General features: G+C 44.9%; 1 protein-coding gene across 1 annotated transcript in view; it reads right to left on the minus strand.

The window, feature by feature from the left end:
- Positions 1 to 9,917: 9,917 nt before the first annotated feature.
- The window catches only part of LOC126426655 (vitellogenin receptor-like), a 155,988-nt gene continuing 140,932 nt past the window's right edge, over positions 9,918 to 24,973 (minus strand). The window contains exons 39-43 of the mRNA XM_050088541.1: positions 23,019 to 23,256; positions 21,465 to 21,642; positions 13,338 to 13,456; positions 12,744 to 12,961; positions 9,918 to 10,148 (exon numbers count right to left, since the gene is read on the minus strand). Coding sequence (XP_049944498.1) covers positions 10,007 to 10,148; positions 12,744 to 12,961; positions 13,338 to 13,456; positions 21,465 to 21,642; positions 23,019 to 23,256 — 895 coding nt within the window. The 3' untranslated portion in view covers positions 9,918 to 10,006. The remainder of the gene's footprint in view (positions 10,149 to 12,743; positions 12,962 to 13,337; positions 13,457 to 21,464; positions 21,643 to 23,018; positions 23,257 to 24,973) is intronic.

Genomic DNA, 24,973 nt, shown 5'->3' on the forward strand with positions numbered 1-24,973 from the left:
GGATTCCGTAGAAATACTGGAACACGTGAGGCAATACTGACCTTACGACTTATCTTAGAAGAAAGATTAAGGAAAGGCAAAACTACGTTTCTAGCATTTGTAGACTTAGAGAAAGCTTTTGACAATGTTGACTGGAATACTCTCTTTCAAATTCTGAAGGTGGCAGGGGTAAAATACAGGGAGCGAAAGGCTATTTACAACTTGTACAGAAACCAGATAGCAGTTATAAGAGTTGAGGGACATGAAAGGGAAGCAGTGGTTGGGAAGGGAGTAAGACAGGGTTGTAGCCTCTCCCCGATGTTATTCAATCTGAATATTGAGCAAGCAGTAAAGGAAACAAAAGAAAAATTTGGAGTAGGTATTAAAATCCATGGAGAAGAAATACAAACTTTGTGGTTCGCCGATGACATTGTAATTCTGGCAGAGACAGCAAAGGTCTTGGAAGAGCAGTTGAACGGAATGGATGGTGTCTTGAAGGGAGGATATAAGATGAACATCAACAAAAGCAAAACGAGGATAATGGAATGTAGTCAAATTAAGTCGGGTGATGCTGAGGGTATTAGATTAGGAAATGAGACACTTAAAGTAGTAAAGGAGTTTTGCTATTTGGGGAGCAAAATAACTGATGATGGACGAAGTAGAGAGGATATAAAATGTAGACTGGCAATGGCAAGGAAAGCGTTTCTGAAGAAGAGAAATTTGTTAACATCGAGTATAGGTTTAAGTTTCAGGAAGTTATTTCTGAAAGTATTTGTATGGAGTGTAGCCATGTATGGAAGTGAAACATGGACAGTAAATAGTTTGGACAAGAAGAGAATAGAAACTTTTGAAATGTGGTGCTACAGAAGAATGCTGAAGATTAGATGGGTAGATCACATAACTAATGAGGAAGTATTGAATAGGATTGGGGAGAAGAGAAGTTTGTGGCACAACTTGACCAGAAGAAGGGATCGGTTGGTAGGACATGTTCTGAGGCATCAAGGGATCACCAATTTAGTATTGGAGGGCAGCGTGGAGGGTAAAAATTGTAGAGGGAGACCAAGAGATGAATACACTAAGCAGATTCAGAAGGATGTAGGTTGCAGTAGGTACTGGGAGATGAAGAAGCTTGCACAGGATAGAGTAGCATGGAGAGCTGCATCAAACCAGTCTCAGGACTGAAGACCACAACAACAACAACAAGAACAACAACAACATCCAAAACCTTACATACACTGCTCGTGAAAGAAATGGGGCGATAGCTAGAGGGGAGATGTTTGTCCTTTCCAGGTTTCGGACCAGGAACGACGATAGCTTCCCACCATCGTCTGGGAAAAGTACTGTCGGTCCAAATTCGATTATAAAGGCGAAGGAGGTAACGCAGACTATGGGTTGATAAATGCAACAGCATTTGGACGTGGATACCATCCGGTCCTGGGGCCGAGGAGCGAGAAGAAGAGAGTGCATGTTGGTGTTCCCGCATGGAGAAAACAGTATTATAGCTTTCGCGATTTTGAGAGGAGAAAGCAAGAGGTTGCACTTCCGCTGCACGTTTCTTCCAGAGAAACGCTGGCGGGTAATTTGAAGAGCTCGAAATCTCAGGAAAGTGTTTACCCAATGAGTTTGGAATTGCGACGGGGTCCCCTAACGTATCATGCACGACAGTGAGCCCAGAGACTGGGGAGAAATAGGCGCGCCTGATAACCGTCGAATCCGACTCCAAACTTCCGAGGAGGGAGTGAAGGTGTTAAATGAGCTAGTAAAGAAGTCCCAGCTTGCCTTCTTGCTATCGCGGATGACGCGACAGCATCGCGCACGGAACTGCTTATAGCGGATACAGTTGGCCAAAGTAGGATGGTGGCGGAAAACGCGAAGAGCACGTCACCGCTCATGTATTGCGTCACGGCATGCCTTGTTCCATCAAGGAACTGGGGGGCGCCGGGGCAATTCGGAAGTGCGTGGTACTGAACGTTCCACAGCTGTAAGAATAACGTCTGTAATATGTGTGACCTCATCGTCGACGCTAGGAAAGTGACGGTCATCGAATGTCGCTAGAGACGAAAAAAGTGTCCAATCGGTGTGGGCAAACTTCCAGCGCCACAGGCGAATATATGGCAGTTGAGGCTGCAGTCTAAGCGCACATGGAAAGTGGTCACTCGGGTGTGTATCATCAAGGGCGAACCATTCGAAGCACCGAGCTAAATGAGAGAAAATTTGTCGTGGAGGCAGACAAAAATGTAGGGTCCCCAGTGTTGAGGCAAACAAGATCCGCTTGGTGGAAGACGTATATCAATAGTGAGCCATGTGGACAAGGATGTGGAGATCCCCAAAGCAGGTGGTGGGCATTGAAGTCCCCAACCAGCAAATAGGGGGGTGGAAGCTGACCAAGAAGATGAAGGAGATCAGCTCGTGCCATTGGTGTGGACGATGGAAGGTATACAGTACAAAGAGAGAAGGTGTATCCAGAAAGGGAAAGACGGACAGCGACAGCTTGGAAGGAAGTGTTTAAGGGGATTGGGTGATAATGGAGAGTATTATGGAGAAGAATCATGAGTCCTCCATGTGCTGGAGTGCCTTCAACAGAGGGAAGATCAAATCGGATGGACTGAAAATGGGGGAAAAACAAAGCGGTCGTGGGGACGCAGGTTTGTTTCCTGAAGTCAGAAGATGACTGGCAAGTAGGATCGTAAGAAGATCGACAATTCATCCCGATTGGCTCAAATGCCGCTGCTATTCCAGTGGATAATGAACATAGGGTGAAAAGAAAATGGAGGAATGTGACCAAGGTTGCCGTCAACTCAACGACTGCTCAGAGCTTGCGACCGACAGCCTGGAATGGCATTCAGCCGAAGGCAGAAGATCCTGATCCATAGGTTGTTCAGGAGCAGCTCCTCCCACCAGCGATCGGCCGGTCGATCGGCTGCCAGCAGTGCGCCTCGGTGACACAGAAGACGGCCGAGGGCGATTTCCGCCAGGTGGTGCTGTAGATGAGACACGCCGTGGCGGAGAAGGAGAGGAACTGGGTTTCTTATTAGCCTTCTTGGAATTATGATGTTTAGAAGAAGAAGGAAGCGATGGTTGTGAAGTTGGGGTACGTAAAAAATCTTCACGAGTATGCTCTTTTTTCAAAGGCTTGGTGTCTGACTTTTGGGCTCAAGATGTAGCAGAACCCGATGAAGGGTGAGCCATAGAGTGAGCAGGCGAAAGTGGGGAGGTTGAACGGGCGATCTTTGCGCTGGCCGATCTGACTACCGTGTCACTAAAGGTGAGGTCGCAAGTCAGCGTGGCCGCCTCCTTTGTTGGCCGAGGAGAGGCAAGGACAGTGCTGTATTTACCTGTCTTAGGCACAGTGGGCTTTCGACTGGCGAATAAGTTTCGAGCAGCAAAGGTCGACACCTTTTCCTTCACTCTGATTTCCTGAATGAGCTTTTCGTCATTAAAAATGGGGCAATCTCTAGAGGAAGCAGCGTGGTCACCCATACAGTTGATGCAACGAGGGGATGGAGGTGGACAAGCACCCTCGTGGGCATTCTTGCCACACGTAACACATTTGGCCGGATTGGAACAGGACTGGCTGGTATGATTGAACCGCTGACTCCGATAGCAACACTTAGGGTTTGGGATGTAAGGGCGAATGGAAATTATCTCATAGCCAGCTTTGATTTTTGATGGGAGTTGAACTCTGTAAAATGTCATGAAGACTTTACGGGTTGGAATGATGTTTGTGTCAACCCTTTTCATGACTATGAACAGCCGTTACGCCCTGGTCTGATAGGTAGTGTTGAATTTCCTTGTCAGACAATCCATCGAGGGAGCGTGTATAAACGACCCCACGTGAGGAATTTAAAGTGTGGTGCACTTCCACCCGGGCAGGGAAGGTGTGTAGCAGTGAAGTACACAACAATTTTTGTGGCTGGAGGGCACTGACTGTTTCAAACAACAAGGTGCCATTTCGTAATCTGGAACAAGACTTTACAGGACCTGCAATTGCGTCGACACCTTTCTGAATAATGAAAGGGTTGACCGTGGAGAAGTCGTGCCTTCGTCAGACCGAGAAACAACGAGGAACTGTGGCAACGATGGAAGTCTGTCTGTGACAGAGACTCCGTGAACTTGCGCTTGTGAACAGACATAGTGGAAGATGAGAAAACCATTGCAAAAGTATCCCCCACAATTGCCAGCATCTCCGATGGCGCGCCCCTCCCTTGTGGGGTCCCTCTGAGGGCACTCCCGCCTTAGGTTATTGTTCACACCTCAGGTCACACCTCCAGAGAAACGGACTGAGGGACCAATCGGCACTATCAGAAGGTAACAGCTCGGGTAATCACCCCTCCCTGGGCCTGGCCGTCACTAGGGGGTACGTACATGTCCTACCTGTCTACCCTGAGCAGGGGGCGTGAGGGGCCGAGGAGGGCCGAGGGGTGGCTGAGGGGGGCCGAGGGGGGGGGGGGGCGTGAGGGGCCGGGGGGGGGGGCGTGAGGGGCCGAAGGGGGGGGCGTGAGGGGCCGAAGGGGGGAGGCGCGTGAGGGGCCGAAGGGGGGGGGGCGCGTGAGGGGCCGAGGGGGGGGCGGCGCGTGAGGGGCCGAGGGGGGGGGGGCGGCGCGTGAGGGGCCGAGGGGGGGGGGGCGGCGCGTGAGGGGCCGAGGGGGGGGGGCGGCGCGTGAGGGGCCGAGGGGGGGGGGGCGGCGCGTGAGGGGCCGAGGGGGGGGGGGGGGCGTGAGGGGCCGAGGGGGGGGCGTGAGGGGCCGAGGGGGGGCGTGAGGGGCCGAGGGGGGCGCGTGAGGGGCCGAGGGGGGCGCGTGAGGGGCCGAGGGGGGCGCGTGAGGGGCCGAGGGGGGCGCGTGAGGGGCCGAGGGGGGCGCGTGAGGGGCCGAGGGGGGCGCGTGAGGGGCCGAGGGGGGGGGGGCGTGAGGGGCCGAGGGGGGGGGGGCGCGTGAGGGGCCGAGGGGGGGGGGGCGCGTGAGGGGCCGAGGGGGGGGGGCGCGTGAGGGGCCGAGGGGGGGGGGGGCGTGAGGGGCCGAGGGGGGGGGGCGTGAGGGGCCGAGGGGGGGGGGCGTGAGGGGCCGAGGGGGGGGCGTGAGGGGCCGAGGGGGGGGGCGTGAGGGGCCGAGGGGGGGGGCGTGAGGGGCCGAGGGGGGGGGGCGTGAGGGGCCGAGGGGGGGGGGCGTGAGGGGCCGAGGGGGGGGGGCGTGAGGGGCCGAGGGGGGGGGGGGCGTGAGGGGCCGAGGGGGGGGGGCGTGAGGGGCCGAGGGGGGGGGGGCGTGAGGGGCCGAGGGGGTGGCGTGAGGGGCCGAGGGGGTGGCGTGAGGGGCCGAGGGGGTGGCGTGAGGGGCCGAGGGGGGGCGTGAGGGGCCGAGGGGGGGCGTGAGGGGCCGAGGGGGGGGCGTGAGGGGCCGAGGGGGGGGCGTGAGGGGCCGAGGGGGGCGTGAGGGGCCGAGGGGGGCGTGAGGGGCCGAGGGGGGCGTGAGGGGCCGAGGGGGGCGTGAGGGGCCGAGGGGGGCGTGAGGGGCCGAGGGGGGCGTGAGGGGCCGAGGGGGGCGTGAGGGGCCGAGGGGGGCGTGAGGGGCCGAGGGGGGCGTGAGGGGCCGAGGGGGGCGTGAGGGGCCGAGGGGGGCGTGAGGGGCCGAGGGGGGCGTGAGGGGCCGAGGGGGGCGTGAGGGGCCGAGGGGGGCGTGAGGGGCCGAGGGGGGCGTGAGGGGCCGAGGGGGGCGTGAGGGGCCGAGGGGGGCGTGAGGGGCCGAGGGGGGCGTGAGGGGCCGAGGGGGGCGTGAGGGGCCGAGGGGGGCGTGAGGGGCCGAGGGGGGCGTGAGGGGCCGAGGGGGGCGTGAGGGGCCGAGGGGGGCGTGAGGGGCCGAGGGGGGCGTGAGGGGCCGAGGGGGGCGTGAGGGGCCGAGGGGGGCGTGAGGGGCCGAGGGGGGCGTGAGGGGCCGAGGGGGGCGTGAGGGGCCGAGGGGGGCGTGAGGGGCCGAGGGGGGCGTGAGGGGCCGAGGGGGGCGTGAGGGGCCGAGGGGGGCGTGAGGGGCCGAGGGGGGCGTGAGGGGCCGAGGGGGGCGTGAGGGGCCGAGGGGGGCGTGAGGGGCCGAGGGGGGCGTGAGGGGCCGAGGGGGGCGTGAGGGGCCGAGGGGGGCGTGAGGGGCCGAGGGGGGCGTGAGGGGCCGAGGGGGGCGTGAGGGGCCGAGGGGGGCGTGAGGGGCCGAGGGGGGCGTGAGGGGCCGAGGGGGGCGTGAGGGGCCGAGGGGGGCGTGAGGGGCCGAGGGGGGCGTGAGGGGCCGAGGGGGGCGTGAGGGGCCGAGGGGGGCGTGAGGGGCCGAGGGGGGCGTGAGGGGCCGACGAGGGGGGGAAAGAGCCAGAGGTGTGGGGAGGGGGGGGGGTACGAAGATGGGGGATAGGGAAGGATGCGGAAAAGGAAGGTATGCAGCACGGAAAGGAGGGCCACATTAGCTCGAGGTCTCGTGCTCGCAACCCACGTATCCACAAAAGAGTTGTGCACCCCCCGGGGGGGGGGGGGGGGGGGGGGGTGAGCTCCCAATGTCTTACCATCAACTGTCTCATACTAAAGACTGGGAGTCCACTGCTGATCTACCATGAAAGCCATACTGCTCCTCTTCGAACTGCCCTTCCACTTTTCGTCTCTCTTCTTTCCAGTATCCTCTCCATTATTTTGCTACTTGTGTGTGTGTGTGTGTGTGTGTGTGTGTGTGTGTGTGTGTGTGTGTGTGTGTGTGTGTGTGTGATTTGCTTTCCCATTCTTCAAGTACACATTTTTGGATCCAAATACATCTTATTAGTCTGTATAGTCACTGTAGTCCAACTGATCCAGCTGCCTTTTCATCTCCACAGTAATTTCATCTATCCCAGGTGCCTTCACTGTTTTCATTTTTGTCAGAGCTAGTTCCACTTCCAACATCGTTATATCCTCTTTCATACCCCTGCCATACGTCTATTCCCTTTCCATTGCCGTCTTCACATTTAGTCATTGCTTAATAGCTCTCCGCTTTCTTCTTTTAGCTTTTGCAAGTTTTTCCTTCCTCATACTCTAACTCCATATATCATCGTCTTACCACTAGTAAGATCTTTTCCAACCCTCAGGTGAATTTTCCCAGCTTTTCTTATTTTTCTGCTATCATTTTCTTACACTTTTACTATCCTGGTATTTCCTTTTACTTTCAGCTGTTCGGTCTGTTCCATTAATGCCAGGCTTTCTTATCTTTTACTGCCTGCTTCACCCTCTCATTCCACCACGGTGTCTTTTTCCTTTACTCTTCTGGACACACTGCCTCATGTCTTCTCAGCAGAGCTTACAAAACGCTTCTTTGAACTTACCCCAATCCTCTTCCATGTTGTCATGCTCTGGTGTTAGGGCTTAAGTAACTCAAACTTTTCTTGTAACATGCCATCCTTTATTTTTCACACTTTTTTACCTTTATGTCTCAATTCATAGAATCTCACCTATCACCACCACTATCTCCATCAAATGCCTCTCCTTTGAGTGCAGTTACATCTGTCAACTGTCTCCGATTTTTCTTTTCCACTAGAAAGTAATCGATGACTTCACCTGTCCATCACCCCATCCATGTCTCATCTTTTTGCTATTCTTTTTACAGAACGACGTGTTGCCCACAAACATCCCATTTCTTTCACAGAAATCCACCAGTTTCTCTGATTTTTCCTCCCATATCCATATGGGCCAATTATCTCCTTCCCTAGGCTTTCTTTGCCTAACTGTGGATTCAGGTCACCCATTACCATTACTTCCACATCTCTAATACCTCTAGAAAATCCTCTATGTTTCAGCAAAAATGAAATTACTTGAAAAATTGCAGAATTGAGTTGTATATGCCCTTAAACCAAAATGTGTCTCAGCTCTCTTCAACATGCAGCCATACTGCACGATTGTTTCAGTTAAAGATATTTTTGCAAATTTACAGTTTCCATGCTAATTGTACTATCAGATTCAAAATAATCAGATAAATGATTGAGTAATAAAGTTGCACTGAGCTAAGGCTGGCTCTTAAGTTCATATTTTTGTGTGTCCACGGTATGTACAGGGATAGACAAAATAATTTTAACAGTGGTAGTAATGGAATGGTTGTGTTTGGTCAACAATGCAGGTAAGGCACATATTGCATTGGACCGTGCATGTTCAGTACGGATTAGTCATCAGCACAGGTTGTTTACGAGTAGTGCAGACTTCGTATTTGCGTTCAGAGGCTGAGGTCAAAGTGCAATGAAAGACCTAACAGAGTTCCAGAGAAGGCAGATTGTGGAGACCTGATTAGCTGGAGGATCAGTAACCATGACAGCCAACTTGCTGAATATTTCAAGAGCAACTATTTCAACAGTTATGACGGCCTACACAAAACCTGGAAAGATGTCTGCATAAATGTAATAATGGACACAAAACTAAATGACAGTGCAAATGTTTATATTCCTAGGTATGAAGTAGTTGATGCATTGAATGTTAGTTTTTCTGCTGTAGCCCCTACTATATTCCCCCTTAAACATCCAGGAAAGGTAAGAAACAAGAAAACAATGTAAGAAGGAAAGTGGAAGAAATTTAAACAAGTTTCATACAAGCAACATCTTCAAACCTTTGTGGATTGTAACGTAGATGCACTTTGTGCAGAGCCTGAAGACAGTCATGTGCATGAAATGAGATTTGTTGTTTCAAAACCTAAATACTATTCTCAACAGCCACCTATACTGAGAAGCCAAAGTTACTACAGCTACTGACAACACTGGGTAGCTACTCTAAGTAGCAGACAAGTACATACCCTCTTCCTCACATTTTATTCAAAATTCTCTTAAAATAAGGTATTTGGGCATGCCCAGATTCTTACTGTGGGCAACTGTTGCTCTGGGATATTACCTACCTAGAATACAAAGACTGCAGTAGGCAAAGTTTTAACTAGGCTGATGTTATCTCTGCTAAAATGGTGAAGTTAGAAAGGTAAAATATATATGACAAGATCAATAAGAGAAGAAACATCTCAGTGGAAAAGAACCACCTGAATTTTAAAATTAGTCTCTCAAAATTCTACTCCTCATAACCAAAATTATTACAGCAGTACACTAAGAAATTAAAATTTTCAGCAACAGGTCATGGAAAGTCCATGTGATGCAGGAGGTGGTCTCAATCTTGCACCGATATTTAATCCCAGCGTGAAGCTGTTGATGGTCCTGCTAATGCTCTCAAACAGCAATCAAAAGTTCAGTGTGCAGCTCTCATTTTAAAGTACTGCTCTTGTTGGATCATCTTTGTGTGCAAGCTCAGATATACAAGTTCATTGAGAAGCAGATACAATTTTAATTAATTGAAAGTAAGTAAAATTATGACAAAACAATTATGATTTGTGAATAATATAAAAAGAAAAACAGGTATAAATATTCTTTATCTTTTATAAAATACTTTGAACAAAATTATGAAATGTTTTCCCACTCACTTATGTTGTGAAGTAATTTTTTTGATTCAGAAATACCAGTTTTGCACATTTTCTTAGACTTAGCTGTCAACTTTAAATATTTAAAGTGTCCATGATTTTTTGACCTAAAAGACTTTATATTTTGTACTGACAAGTATAGCCTACTCTGTGCATTCTTTAAATACAATGCCCAACTAATGTGTCATGAAATTTTTAGAACATTTAGGATGGGGTTGTAGAAGAAAATTTCAAAGTAATAAAAAAATTTCAGTCTTCCATACAAGTATTGACAATTTATGAATTTCATGTAATAATGTTCTAGCTGACAAATTTTCATATTTTATTTTCCCAAAAAATAAAAAGCTCAGAAGTATGTATTAATCGTGTCTTCGTACTGGGAAGAAAGTATTTATTGAAAATAAATTTAGATCTTTATCCCTTTTGTTTATTGCAAACTTTTTATTTTGCTTTTGTTACAATATTTTCACAAATACTCATTTACAGAGGTCTGTAGGGTTTTAACTAAGCAGAAAACAAACTTAGAGATCATGTGAAACTTAAATGCACATTTTTTCAACTAACTTTGAAATAGCAATATCACACATTCACTCTTGACCTGCACCATTTGAGATGAATTCTTCCTCTACTAGATTAACAAACTCTTGTTCAGCAGAACCAGAAGCTCTGGCACTTTTTGAAGATTTAGGCTGCCTGCTAGCAGTAAATCCAGATTTCTGGAAGCGTATCCTGAAAAAGAATTACAGTGATGTGTATCAACCAAAAAGGTTCCTTCACCAACTGATAATTTTCGAATGAAAAATTTACCTTTAACTAAGTTATGTTTAAAGTCATCTCAGTTCCCAACTGCTTTTATACATGTTTAGGATGAGGTCAACAGAAGAAATTTATATCCATACAAAATATAAAAGAAAGGCTCACTTAAGAGATTTGTACCAGGCAGGATTCAGGAAAGACAGGTCATGTGCAGACTACTTAAAATTATCTTGCTAATCTGACACACACACACACACACACACACACACACACACACACACACACACACACACACACACACACACAACACACAAATTTGACGTTTCTTTAATCTCTCTCTAGCTACTTAATGAATGGGAACACAGTATCAGAGGTATCCTTAACAGGATGTTAGAGTGATACAAGAGAGGCTTCAGGTTACACGAATTTGATACAGATAAGCTAGGATTATTTATTAAAATAAGTACCATCAATGGTGAAGTGTGGTGTCCCAAAGAGTCAGTGTTGCAATCTTTACTGTTCAAGTCTTATCAGTAAACTGCCCACCACCCTCACCCACCACTCCTAATTCTTTAAGGAATTGGATGCCCATGTATAAATTAGCTTCAAATAGGATTAAAAGCTAGTTTATGTGTGAAATATTTTACATTAGGCACGTAAAACGTTTATGGTTTATAACCAAGTCGTAATTACATTGCTTTTGTTAGTTTCACTTTTACCCAAGAACTAGAGACAAAAGTTAACATCAAAACTTGTAAACATAATTATGTAGTTCTGCAAGCACATTCAGGAGTATATAGATACTGTCTGGAAAGTATGTTGTGAATGAAGTAATAAATCATCATGCGTGATGCTCAAGTTCTACTGTGTAAGGGTATCAAACAAGTTCTTCGAACATTAAAGAATTCCTTTGAGGTATAAATTATCTTTGTCTGCATCATGTTTGTAAGTAAAAGGTTTAAGTTTTTAGTTATTGAACCCAAAATTAAGTTTTAACATGTATCTGTGACCCTTTCCACCCTAGTGCCCACAATTGTGTGGGTCCAGTTTTAAATTTGCTGTGCCTCAAATGCATCACTTTTCTGCAACCTCCACACTGCAACAACTGTGGGCTCCTGGCTTGGGTTTGGTAGCCGTTTTGTTCCATAATGTAACCACCAGAGGGCAGCAGATTGTTTCAGGCTTCAGCGAGAAGGAGCTGTGTGTCTCCGAGGTAAGCAGAATGTATTTTCCCCCATTTCATTAATTTAAGGTAACATTTTAGACTGAGAAAATTTCACTTTATGTATGGTGTCTAAAGAAGTGCGTGAAGTGCCAGTTGGATTTTCTAATCATTTATCATTGGAGTAGCACGATCTTGTGTCTCCAGCATTAATGATTCCAAGCTTTGACACTAACCTCAGTACAGTAGATATTTGCCCTGAACTCTACAAACGAATCCTTTTGTCTTTAAGGTTAACTGATTAAGAAGTATTTTGGAGGATTCCAAGATAAGTATCTTCTCCAGTGACAGTAACAGTAACTATTTTCAGCTAAGTCAGTTATTGTGCAACGTCGTGGATGGCAGTGGATTCTGAAGCATGTGATTGATAAGACAAATTACCTGTTGCAACTATAAGCAGGAGGCTTCTGTTCCACAATCAGAAGTTTGCATCCAAACCACATCATACTTCAAAAGACCTCAATTCAAACTAGTGTCACAAATGATTCCCTGTCGGAACATGCCCAAACTAACTGCATAAATTCCATTTAGATTAAACCTTAAACCAATTTTGGACATTTATAAATTTGGCTGCTTACTTTAGTGATTAATTTTATTTGTATGTGTAAGGAAGACGGAAAGTCCATAAACACCACTGCCGTGGAATTAAAGTTTTTGGCATGAACTTAGTAACGGGGTGTATCCTGACCCCATATTACCGATATATTGGGCAAATCTTCTGTCGTATCACCTGTGAGGGAGTGCCTATCTAGATAAGTTTCCCCTCAATCAGACAAAACATTCATTTTGTCGATACTGAATTACCTCCAGAGGGAGCTCAAGTAAACAAGCTGTGTAAATTGCAACTAGTCATTGATGCCATTAGAAGTCAATGGCTAAAGTTGCCAAGGAATCAACTTTTAGTCCATATACGAGGAAATCTTGCCTTTTGGGTCATCTTACAGTGAAACAGTAAGTCAAGAAGAAACTTAAGCCTGCTGGACTGAAAAACGTATTCTCTCTTCCTCAGGGATGACGACAGATTTGAGATTTACCAAGGCGATAGCACTCCACTAAGACTGAAATACAGGTCTAGGTCTTGCTTTTGTATTAAGACAAACAAACCTTACCCACCCGTGTATTTTGCAACACGTATATGCTTATATCACTACTATGCAATCAAAGACCTTGAAAGATTACATAATTACATAAAAGCACTTCAACAGCACAATGTATTGTTTGGACTGGGATAAATTTAAGCAGCACAGTTTTGCTAGTCACACACACACACACACACACACACACACACACACACACACACACACACACACACACACAGTTTAGCAAGCTCCCAACATTTTACATACCTGAAGTCCAAGTCCCTGAATGTGACCAGCTGCCTCTTGTATATGTAATACACAACAGCTGCCAGGCACACCACCACGAGCACGATCACGAGTGCTATCACCACAGAGGTGGTGTTCGTCCCCTCAGACACACCGCTCGGCTGGTCAGCAACTGTAGCTGTTCTCAAACCGTCCACAATTCCCGGGAGGAAGAATCTTGGCTCCGAGACCTTCGCACCCTGCAAGCATTTGAAGTTCTCAGTGATGTCCCATTTCTGCTAATAAATTTAAGAGACGAGGCACCAGCAGGATGGTAAATATTTAGAAGCTAAATACTTGCAGTAGTGCCAGGCAACATCAAGAGCTGAAAGTAAATTGTTCCTGAGAACTGAAGGGAATCTGGTATATATCCTAGGGCAGACACACTAGAACCAGCAATGGTTGTGTTTTGCTTGTATCTAGTACTGCCAATATCAACCATTCTACATAGTGGACTAGCAGGTCTGTCTCCATGTATTATTTCAGCACTGTAGTTATTATCAATGTGCTGTCAAACATCAGTCCCAATTGCTCGACACTACTGTGTTTCGAGAGAGCCTGCTGCAGAAACCTTACCTCATTCTTGCAGTGGATGTTTTCACCTACGATCTGCCCATCGGCACACAAGCACTTGGCCCCTCGAGGAGTTATTGCGCACATGTGGGAGCAGCGGTGATGCTCACAGGGGTTTACACCTGTAAGTCACAATGGCAGTTATTTCTATTTTTGTATTGGCACATTACATATTTTAGATTTACAGAATGGCAATTAAACTATACAAAATAAAATCTTTGTAACTTCTAAACAGTTTGTGTCAGACATTCAAACTGCACATTTGGCCGCAGGACATGATGGGAATTATTATGCACCCGTGCAAGTGTTGTCAGCCATTTGCACGTGAAAAGGTCACAGTACGGCAGGCCTTGTGTATAGCACTTTAAGGCCTACTATGCGAGCAGTAACAGCCAAACTACAGCTCGAAGGAAGTTTGCACCCGAGTTCAAGCCGAAGACAACCGGTCCAAGTATGCTATCAAGAATTTGAGTCACAAGTTAGAGAACAGGGGGTGTTCGTGACAACGGTGTTGGCAATGTCGGACATCTGAAGAAAGGGTTAAAATGCCTGTAAAGACCAAGAAGACATGCTGTGTTAATCAGCCCCAGGAAATTAGATGAGCTTTACAAGAGGTGGGAATCGGGAGACATTGCAAGAAATTATTGTTGAAGACCTGCATCTCTTCCCATACAAAATTCATATGTACTAGTCATTAAGCCCCATGGCCTTGGAACAGCAGTTTTATTTCACTAACACTATTGTCCACTGAATTCACCAACACAATTTAAATGTTAATACAGTTTAGTGATGAATCCCACCATCTGCATGGATTTGGGGGTACTGAATCTGCATTTCATTACTGACAAGTTTCTTCATCCTGAATGGGTGTGGTGTGCAATGCCAAGCCACAGAATAATAAGTGCACTATTCCTTGATGGCACTGTGGCTACTGAAAGGTACATGAAGGTTTGGGATGATTTCATCCCATTATCCAAAGTGACCCTGACTTCAACAAGATGTGAGTTCACGAGTGATGTCCTGGAGGAGCACTTGGGGACACCATTCTGGCTTGGTGAAGGGGGTGGGGGACCAAGAGGCCATTGGCATGGGCCTTTATACTCTGTGGATCTAAACACATGTGACTTGTTTTACAGAGCTATGCTGGAGACAGGTTGAACACCAAAACCATTGCTGAGCAGAATACAGCTATTCAGGAGGTCATCGGCAGCATTGGTGTTCTGACTTCAGTGGGTCATGCAGAACGACTGTCTTCACATCACCATCTACGTTGGTAGACCTAAATCCAAGTATCTGTAGTGATGTTTACATGTTGAATGAAATGTGTGCACGCACACACACACACACACACACACACACACACACACACACACAACCATAGTTTGCACTTCACCTTTTTTTCCATATAGTTTGTTACCCTGTACTTTTTATGCTATAGATCCAAGGATGGTGAACACATGAAACAAAAACAACATTTACAAAATTATAGAAAGGCTATTGTTCCTTCTGTGTATCTTAAAATATGGAACATAAGGAGGACCTTGCCGTTGGTGGGGAGGCTTGCGTGCCTCAGCGATACAGATAGCCGTACCGTAGGTGCAACCACAACGGGGGGGTATCTGTTGAGAGGCCAGACAAACGTGTGGTTCCTGAAGAGGGGCAGCAGCCTTTTCAGTAGTTGCAAGGGCAACAGTCTGGATGATTGACTGATCTGGCCTTGTAACATTAACCAAAACGGCCTTGCTGTGCTGGTACTGCGAACGGCTGAAAGCAAGGGGAAACTACAGCCGTAATTTTTCCCGAGGGCATGCAGCTTTACTGTATGATTACATGATGATGGCGTCCTCTTGGGTAAAATATTCCGGAGGTAAAATAGTCCCCCATTCGGATCTCCGGGCGGAGACTATTCAAGAGGATGTCGTTATCAGGAGAAAGAAAACTGGCGTTCTACGGATCGGGGCGTGGAATGTCAGATCCCTTAATCGGGCAGGTAGGTTAGAAAATTTAAAAAGGGAAATGGATAGGTTGAAGTTAGATATAGTGGGAATTAGTGAAGTTTGGTGGCAGGAGGAACAAGACTTCTGGTCAGGTGACTACAGGGTTATAAACAAAATCAAATAGGGGTAATGCAGGAGTAGGTTTAATAATGAATAGGAAAATAGGAATTCGCGTAAGCTACTACAAACAGCATAGTGAACGCATTATTGTGGCCAAGATAGATACGAAGCCCACGCCTACTACAGTAGTACAAGTTTATATGCCAACTAGCTCTGCAGATGATGAAGAAATTGAAGAAATGTATGATGAAATAAAAGAAATTATTCAGATTGTGAAGGGAGACGAAAATTTAATAGTCATGGGTGACTGGAATTCGAGTGTAGGAAAAGGGAGAGAAGGAAACATAGTAGGTGAATATGGATTGGGGGACAGAAATGAAAGAGGAAGCCGCCTGGTCGAATTTTGCACAGACCACAACATAATCATAACTAACACTTGGTTTAAGAATCATGAAAGAAGGTTGTATACATGGAAGAACCCTGGAGATACTAAAAGTTATCAGATAGATTATATAATGGTAAGAGATTTAGGAACCAGGTTTTAAATTGTAAGACATTTCCAGGGGCAGATGTGGACTGACCACAATCTATTGGTTATGACCTGTAGATTAAAACTGAAGAAACTGCAAAAAGGTGGGAATTTAAGGAGATGGGACCTGGATAAACTAAAAGAACCAGAGGTTGTACAGAGATTCAGGGAGAGCATAAGGGAGCAATTGACAGGAATGGGGGAAATAAATACAGTAGAAGAAGAATGGGTAGCTTTGAGGGATGAAGTAGTGAAGGCAGCAGAGGATGAAAGTAGGTAAAAAGATGAGGGCTAGTAGAAATCCTTGGGTAACAGAAGAAATATTGAATTTAATTGATGAAAGGAGAAAATATAAAAATGCAGTAAGTGAAACAGGCAAAAAGGAATACAAACATCTCAAAAATGAGATCGACAGGAAGTGCAAAATGGCTAAGCAGGGATGGCTAGAGGACAAATGTAAGGATGTAGAGGCCTATCTCACTAGGGGTAAGATAGATACCGCCTACAGGAAAATTAAAGAGACCTTTGGAGATAAGAGAACGACTTGTATGAATATCAAGAGCTCAGATGGAAACCCAGTTCTAAGCAAAGAAGGGAAAGCAGAAAGGTGGAAGGAGTATATAGAGGGTCTATACAAGGGCGATGTACTTGAGGACAATATTATGGAAATGGAAGAGGATGTAGATGAAGATGAAATGGGAGATATGATACTGCGTGAAGAGTTTGACAGAGCACTGAAAGACCTGAGTCGAAACAAGGCCCCCGCAGTAGACAATATTCCATTGGAACTACTGACGGCCGTGGGAGAGCCAGTCCTGACAAAACTCTACCATCTGGTGAGCAAGATGTATGAAACAGGCGAAATACCCTCAGACTTCACGAAGAATATAATAATTCCAATCCCAAAGAAAGCAGGTGTTGACAGATGTGAAAATTACCGAACTATCAGCTTAATAAGTCACAGCTGCAAAATACTAACACGAATTCTTTACAGACGAATGGAAAAACTAGTAGAAGCCAACCTCGGGGAAGATCAGTTTGGATTCCGTAGAAACACTGGAACACGTGAGGCAATACTGACCTTACGACTTATCTTAGAAGAAAGATTAAGGAAAGGCAAACGTACGTTTCTAGCATTTGTAGACTTACAGAAAGCTTTTGACAATGTTGACTGGAATACTCTCTTTCAAATTCTAAAGGTGGCAGAGGTAAAATACAGGGAGCGAAAGGCTATTTACAATTTGTACAGAAACCAGATGGCAGTTATAAGAGTCGAGGGACATGAAAGGGAAGCAGTGGTTGGGAAGGGAGTAAGACAGGGTTGTAGCCTCTCCCCGATGTTGTTCAATCTGTATATTGAGCAAGCAGTGACAGATGTGCACCTGCATAACATCTTCTCAGGTGCTAAACTTCCAAGTGGATTCGACTTACCACGCAAGACGTGGTCTACTCTCAACAGAATCCGTACCAGCCATGGGCGATGCAGGGATGCTCTCTTTAAGTGGAACAAGCTGCCTGATCCAGCTTGTGACTGCGGGGCTCCATACCAGACTGTTCACCACATCGTCAGTGAATGCAGGATTCGAGCCTATCACGGCGCCAAAGAGGACTTCCTGCTAGCAACTCCAGATGCAGTGCGCTGGATTGAAGGACTGGATATTCAGTTGTAAAAACAAACTTAAGTTTCTTGTGTGCCAATATGTACATATATATATATGAAAACAAAGATGAGGTGACTTACCGAACAAAAACGCTGGCAGGTCGATAGACACACAAACACAAACATACACACAAAATTCAAGCTTTCGCAACAAATTGTTGCCTCATCAGGAAAGAGGGAAGGAGAGGGGAAGACGAAAGGAAGTGGGTTTTAAAGGAGAGGGTAAGGAGTCATTCCAATCCCGGGAGCGGAAAGACTTACCTTAGGGGGAAAAAAGGACAGGTATACACTCGCACACACGCACATATCCATCCACACATACAGACACAAGCAGACATATTTTGAAATATGTCTGCTTGTGTCTGTATGTGTGGATGGATGGATATGTGCGTGTGTGCGAGTGTATACCTGTCCTTTTTTCCCCCTAAGGTAAGTCTTTCCGCTCCCGGGATTGGAATGACTCCTTACCCTCTCCTTTAAAACCCACTTCCTTTCGTCTTCCCCTCTCCTTCCCTCTTTCCTGATGAGGCAACAATTTGTTGCGAAAGCTTGAATTTTGTGTGTATGTTTGTGTGTCTATCGACCTGCCAGCGTTTTTGTTCGGTAAGTCACCTCATCTTTGTTTTTATATATAATTTTTCCCACGTGGAATGTTTCCTTCCATTATATTCATATATATATATATGTAATGTCATGATATGTCTGTATTAGCCATACGCTAAATAAAAATAAATAAATTGAGCAAGCAGTAAAGGAAACAAAAGAAAAATTCGGAGTAGGTATTAAAATTCATGGAGAAGAAATAAAAACTTTGAGGTTCGCCGATGACATTGTAATTCTGTCAGAGACAGCAAAGGACTTGGAAAAGCAGTTGAATGGAATGGACAGTGTCTTGGAAGGAAGATATAAGATGAACATCAACAAAAGCAAAACAAGGATAATGGAATGTAGTCAAATTAAATCGGGTGATGCTGAGGGAATTAGATTAGGAAATGAGGCACTTAAAGTAGTAAAGGAGTTTTGCTATTTGGGGAGCAAAATAACTGATGATGGTCGAAGTAGAGAGGATATAAAATGTAGGCTGGCAATGGCAAGGAAAGCGTTTCTGAAGAAGAAAAATTTAACATCGAGTATAGATTTAAATGTCAGGAAGTCGTTTCTGAAAGTATTTGTATGGAGTGTAGCCATGTATGGAAGTGAAACATGGACGATAAATAGTTTGGACAAGAAGAGAATAGAAGCTTTCGAAATGTGGTGCTACAGAAGAATGCTGAAGATTAGATGGGTAGATCACATAACTAATGAGGAGGTATTGAATAGGATTGGGGAGAAGAGAAGTTTGTGGTGCAACTTGACCAGAAGAAGGGATCGGTAAGAAGGGATCAGTTGGTAGGACATGTTCTGAGGCATCAAGGGATCACCAATTTAGTATTGGAGGGCAGCGTGGAGGGTAAAAATCGTAGGGGGAGACCAAGAGATGAATACACTAAGCAGATTCAGAAGGATGTAGGTTGCAGTAGGTACTGGGAGATGAAAAAGCTTGCACAGGATAGAGTAGCATGGAGAGCTGCATCAAACCAGTCTCAGGACTGAAGACCACAACAACAACACAAAGGAGGAACAGCTGTATTTTATATCACCACTCAAATATTTCTGTTGTAGTCAAGATGCAATAATTAGTACTAACCCAGTCAAATAATGAAAACTGCTTCTAAAATTTATATTTGCTCGAGTGTATCAGGAGACAGAACAACTACTTTCAAGAAGCCACTGTTGCCACTTATTAATGAGTTTCTGTCTAACCCTCCAAACAGACTGTCCATTTTTTCAGATGTGGTTGCAAGACTGCTGTTCGATACACAACGTCCAACACCTTTCAGCTGTCCAGTTTCCAAACTTATTTTATTTGGCTATCAATTTCAGTTAAATCACTGTAGTAAATTGCTGAAATTGGTAGCCAAAAAAGTTTGGAAACTAGATCGCTGAAACATGTAGTTTGACATCCTCTAAACAGTATTGGGTTAGAGGTAATAGCTCTCCAAGTCACACCATCTTCACATAAACACTGCAGTTACAGAATGTAACCATGTCTTAAGTATTACAATAAACCAGGTGTCAGCAAGACTGTTTCTGAATCTTCAGTTCCTCCTAATATCTACCAGCAACCTGTTACAAACTCTTGCACTGGAATATACAGTATGGTCTATATCCCAGATACAGAAGCATGTTATATACGGAAATTCTGTGGCTGTAAATTTCACAGCCCATCTTAAACAGACACCTAGTACTGAAGATGTTTCTTCACCCATGACACTAATTCAGAAAACACATCCATACAGTTCACAGGCCAGTTAGAAGCCCAATGGGTCGGCCCCCTGGTGCACTTTGGTGAACCACTAAAGAAACAGTATTACTTGAGTGCTCACAAATGATTGCTCGGCCTTTTCTGTAACCTGTATTACTGTTGTCCAGTCAATGTTCAGTGCTATGTGGAACCTGTACATTTTATCTTATGTGTTGCTCTGTAAAGTACTAAGTTCTATAACTGTGTTTTCTTGATGTAAAGTTTTTTGCGTTGGTGATACTAACCTGTGCAGGGCTTGCTTTCCTAGTTTTCACTGCACATTCCTCAGTTGCGCCAACCTGCACTTTTGCAAGATCTGGCCTGTATATTTGATAAGTGGCAGCTTCTCTCAACATGTCATGTCACTGTGACATAATGCACGTCGTCATGATGCGTGTAGAAATTTTACCGTTTTCAGAAACGCCCAAATCAATTTTACAAAGTTACACGAGTTGAGGAATTAAATTTGTTACTAGTACCCACCATGACTCTCATACTCATCACATGGTGCAGTGAAATTCATCTTACCCCCGGATAGTGAAGTCCGTGAAAAAGCACTTTTGTGAGAATCCAATACAGATGTGCTGAATATACCACTCTTTTGAAGTGTCACGGGCCACGTGACAGCAGTACAACCTTCAACTCAGCAGCATGTGGGGCAGTATTGGTTATGGCCACAACAGCCACAATCTGCCCCCTTTGCCTTGTACTACTTTGTACAATACGAGAGTGCTGCATGCATTAAGTGTTGGGCTGTGTGAGAAGTGCATAAGGGAAGTCCACATTGCATTGTTGAAACTGTTTCAAACATGGACTCAGTAGTACTGACAAACTATCTACACTGACTTTCTTCCTAACAAATTTTTTAGCTGCATTGAGTTGGGTGTTTAATAAACTGCTAAAAATGGAAGTACATGATTATGGCTTAGGTTCTATTGTAGCTAATCAACTTCCATGAAACCTGTGACATTAGGGAGTGTGTCGAGTAATAAGAATGAGTGAAAATTACACAAGATGTTACCTTAGCAAGCACTCCTGCTGCACACTTTTGTTAAAGTCAGTACTTTAACCTCCGATGCACTGAAGTGGAAGTACATTAACACTGTCTGTTGGTGAATATAGTGTGAAAGCCTTTCAAGTAAAATTTTGGGGTACCTGATATTTAGCTACTAACAATGTAAACCAAACCTATTTGAGGATACAAAGCTTGCTTTGTAGTTCACTTTGCTAGATTTATCTGGCACAAGCACATAGTATTGCACAGAATCAAATAGCAAGTCAGGAATGAAAATACTTTCAAAATAATTGCTACTCACAGAATGCATATATCTCCAACTTTATTTTTCACTGTACCTGTCTATTACTACCTTCTCAATGTGGTGAGTAGCAACATAAGCTTACCCCATTGTTAATAGCATTAAACAGTATTGTTTATACAGTAAACATTATGTCTGCAATTTGCATCATTAAGATACACCAACTTCTTCCATATCCCAAGGTCCTGTCCCAGACATCTACATGTACACACCATAGTACTCACCAGCTCTCTGGCGTGACTCTTGCATTATGGTCAGGTAGTCTCCGTCGTAGACATTTATATGGATGCTCCGACACCTCTGTCCCTTTGTGAACAGCTTGCATTGCATCAGAAAGCCCGAATGCTCTGGCAACCAGTACAGCTTGTCCTCAAACAGCACCAGTCTTTTGGGTCTCTTTACCTGTGAAATACAGAAGGGTTGAAAAAGCGGAGAATGCATATGCTTCAGTAACGGAATTAGGAAATTTAAGATTTCACGTAGCTGAAGTGTGTTGTAAGTACTTTAACAGTACCACCACGCAGGGATCAGGCCTTAAGCCTGTTCTGTGACTACTGCCTGTAATGCAGAACAAGAAAGCATCTATGACCAGGATATGTAATCAGCATGTTAATCCTCCAGTCACTATCAGACGAATCAGTTATGTTACTGCTGCTGCAGCATTAACAGCTTATCTGGCCTGAAGGCCGAGTGACCTCGTTGCAGACATCTGTACCTCAAAGGTACCAGGAGCTGAACCCAGGTCCTGTGTCCACGGCAGCAGCTAGTCATGTGGATACACAGGTTTTTGGGAATAGCACCTATGATGGTTATTGAATGAGCACTGTTTCAGATTGTCATTTAAACAAAACTTCTCAGATCTCTCACCTGCCACGTAATGGCAACTGAGTGTGTAATTATACACAATCTACTAGGAAGAGTTCTTCGGCAACCAGCTAATCAGGCCCAGTTCTGACAATGTGGATATTTGATTTGAGCAAATAGTGTCAATTAAGGTTAATGGTAGTACCTGAGAAGCAAGAATTCCGTGCACGTGTCATTTGAATGATAACCGTGTGTGGCATGTCTTAATGCATAGTGCTTATATGCTGTGTTTTAAATTAGAGCTGAAGTGTCACTTTTTAGCTGGGATGGGCAACAGCACAAGCTCCGCCACATTAAACATTGAGTTCTCCCTTCAGCTGACACAAAGAAAGACAATGCCGACATCTCTTTACCAAAAAAGAGTAGAAAGGTAGCTTTACATTCTCATAGCCTACAATAAAAGGTTTGGACACACACACACACACACACACACACACACACACACACACACACACACACACACACACACACACACACACACACAACCTGAACATTATCTTTGTGCTAGATATTTGCTGTTCCAGCAAAAAGAACATGTAAACACTAAGTTTTTGACAATTTAGTCTCCACAAGCGAGTTGAAGGCAATGACGTAAAATACTTTAGGTGTATATTGTGAATACATTTTAAGTTTCCAACAAGCAACAAGTTTGGTAGTGGGCTTTGAAATGTACCATGTAAAAGAGTGCTAGTTAATTTTCCATTTTCACACACAGATTCTAGAAGAAACTTATAATGAATTGTCTGTTTTTTATTAACCATTTGGACTAGTCCACATTAACCTGGGTAACGTGGAACTCTCTGTATAATACTATCGAGCTGTACTGTCCTGTTACTGCCAGTCCCTTATGTGCTTAACACTCGGCACTACTTTGAGAAGTGTCCAGTGTCTGGAGAAACAGGTCCGAATCTCACCTCCGACGTGAATACTGCCGTCCTCTCTTCGCCATCGTACGTCGCCGATTCTACGACCTGGAAGGAGGCGTCCGCCCAGTAGACGGTGCGCCGAACTGTGTCCAAGGCCAGGCCACTCAGCGACCCCAGACCCGACTGAACGAGAACCGTCCGGCCGCCTCCGGCGAGGTCTGCCCTCCTGATACTGCCGGCCTCTCCTTTTTCTACTAAAGCGCTCATTTCAGTCCAAAACAGAAATCTGGAACAGTCAACACAGGAACATTGAATACCTCTGTTGTGGCATCTGTAAGGGGTTCACAATACCTTATCCAATGAAATATTTTTACCCTGCACTGGTCAACAGTAGGCAAAATTTACTGACACATACCACTAGCACTAAGAATAAGAGTCCAAGTTCAAGTTTTGAGCCCACTGAGTCCAGGCAGAGACTGAGCTACAAGTCTTTGCCTACTGAGGTAATCTTTAGTGTCATGGGTTGACCCTCAGCTGAACATTACAGATTAGTGGCAAATGATGTTTGACATTTGACAAGTGTCTTATAAAGGCTTAGAGTTTGCAATATATATTTATTTCACACTTGCATTAACTGCACTGGCCCCATGTCACAGTGAGTATTGTGTGTGCACCATTGTAGCATGGTAATTAATGTCAAGCATTCTAACATGACAAGATTAACTAATTAGAAGTTTGACAAAAGTAGTACCTGCCTAATATTGTGTCTAAACAAAGTATATAAGTGTAAATGTAAAACATTTTGGCATTTGTTATTACCAATTAAGATTGTATGAATATATATTACTAGCTGCACCCTGATTAGAAACTACTCTAGGAGCAGCTAGATCTGCTTAGCTTTTGTTAGGCCAGTCATCAAAATTGAAGCCAGGCTGCTATTTCAGTTAATAGCTATCTGTCAATTTGAAGTGTTTCAACTGCAATTCTTAAGCCTGAAGGTCATTTGTCAGGTTGCTTTCAAGTACTATTTCATGAAGTTATTTGTCAAAGTCAAGGTTTGTCCATTGGCAGATTTATCTATAAATGAAATGCCAAAAATAAACTACCGACAAAGTTATCCATGTCTGCAATAGACTTGTTTCTCAAAAGTGTCCTAATGATACATTACTGGGTGCCCATCCAGGAAGGATATAATCTACACAAGATGTGGCTGTCAGAGAGTACATGTGCCAAAAAAAAAAAAACAAGAGCTGAAGCTTAATGCCTTCCCAGTGAAATTGTGTGTGGTGGCTATACCAATCTTTGTGACTTCTGTGTAAAAGCTGTTGTTTTCTTTTGCCATAGAAATGTGTAATACAAGATAAATGAATTGTCATTAGTTCCATATGAAACTTGGAAAAAATTGTCACTAAAAACTATCTTACTAAAAGAAGTGTATGCCAAAGACTATCCTTTATATGATTGAAGGGTTTCAAATGTGGCTCAGAAGGCATTTAACAGAACTCGTGTTCAGTATCTCCTTCAACATCAAAAAGCAGGTAATACCATTTTATCTGACTATCAGTAGAGTATTCAATCAATTGCTGGAACTGTAGCAACTGACAAAGAATGCTTAGGGAAAATTATACATAACCAATTTACCGAGAGGAAATTATGTGCACAAAACTTGTGCCAAAAATTCATACCATCTAACAAAAAGGAGCTTGTTAGAATGTGTACTGACACATAACATTGTGCAAAATGCTCCAAATTTCTTGGAAAGAAATAAGTGACTGATTTGTTTTTCCATTTTGATCCAGCAATGAAGTGTCAGTCTAAACTAAGATCAAAGAAAGCCCAAATCAGCAATATACATTCAAAGCAATAACTTTGTTAGCCAGTGAACATAAAATTCAACAAACGTGTGTCAACTTCACGAGAGAAACTACCTGAATTTAAGAACAAGTCAAAGGGTCTGCATCACATCAATGAACAGGCTCTTACTGCAGTGTGTTAAATAGATT

Source organism: Schistocerca serialis, chromosome 11, assembly GCF_023864345.2.
Source record: "Schistocerca serialis cubense isolate TAMUIC-IGC-003099 chromosome 11, iqSchSeri2.2, whole genome shotgun sequence".
Lineage (NCBI taxonomy): Eukaryota > Metazoa > Arthropoda > Insecta > Orthoptera > Acrididae > Schistocerca > Schistocerca serialis.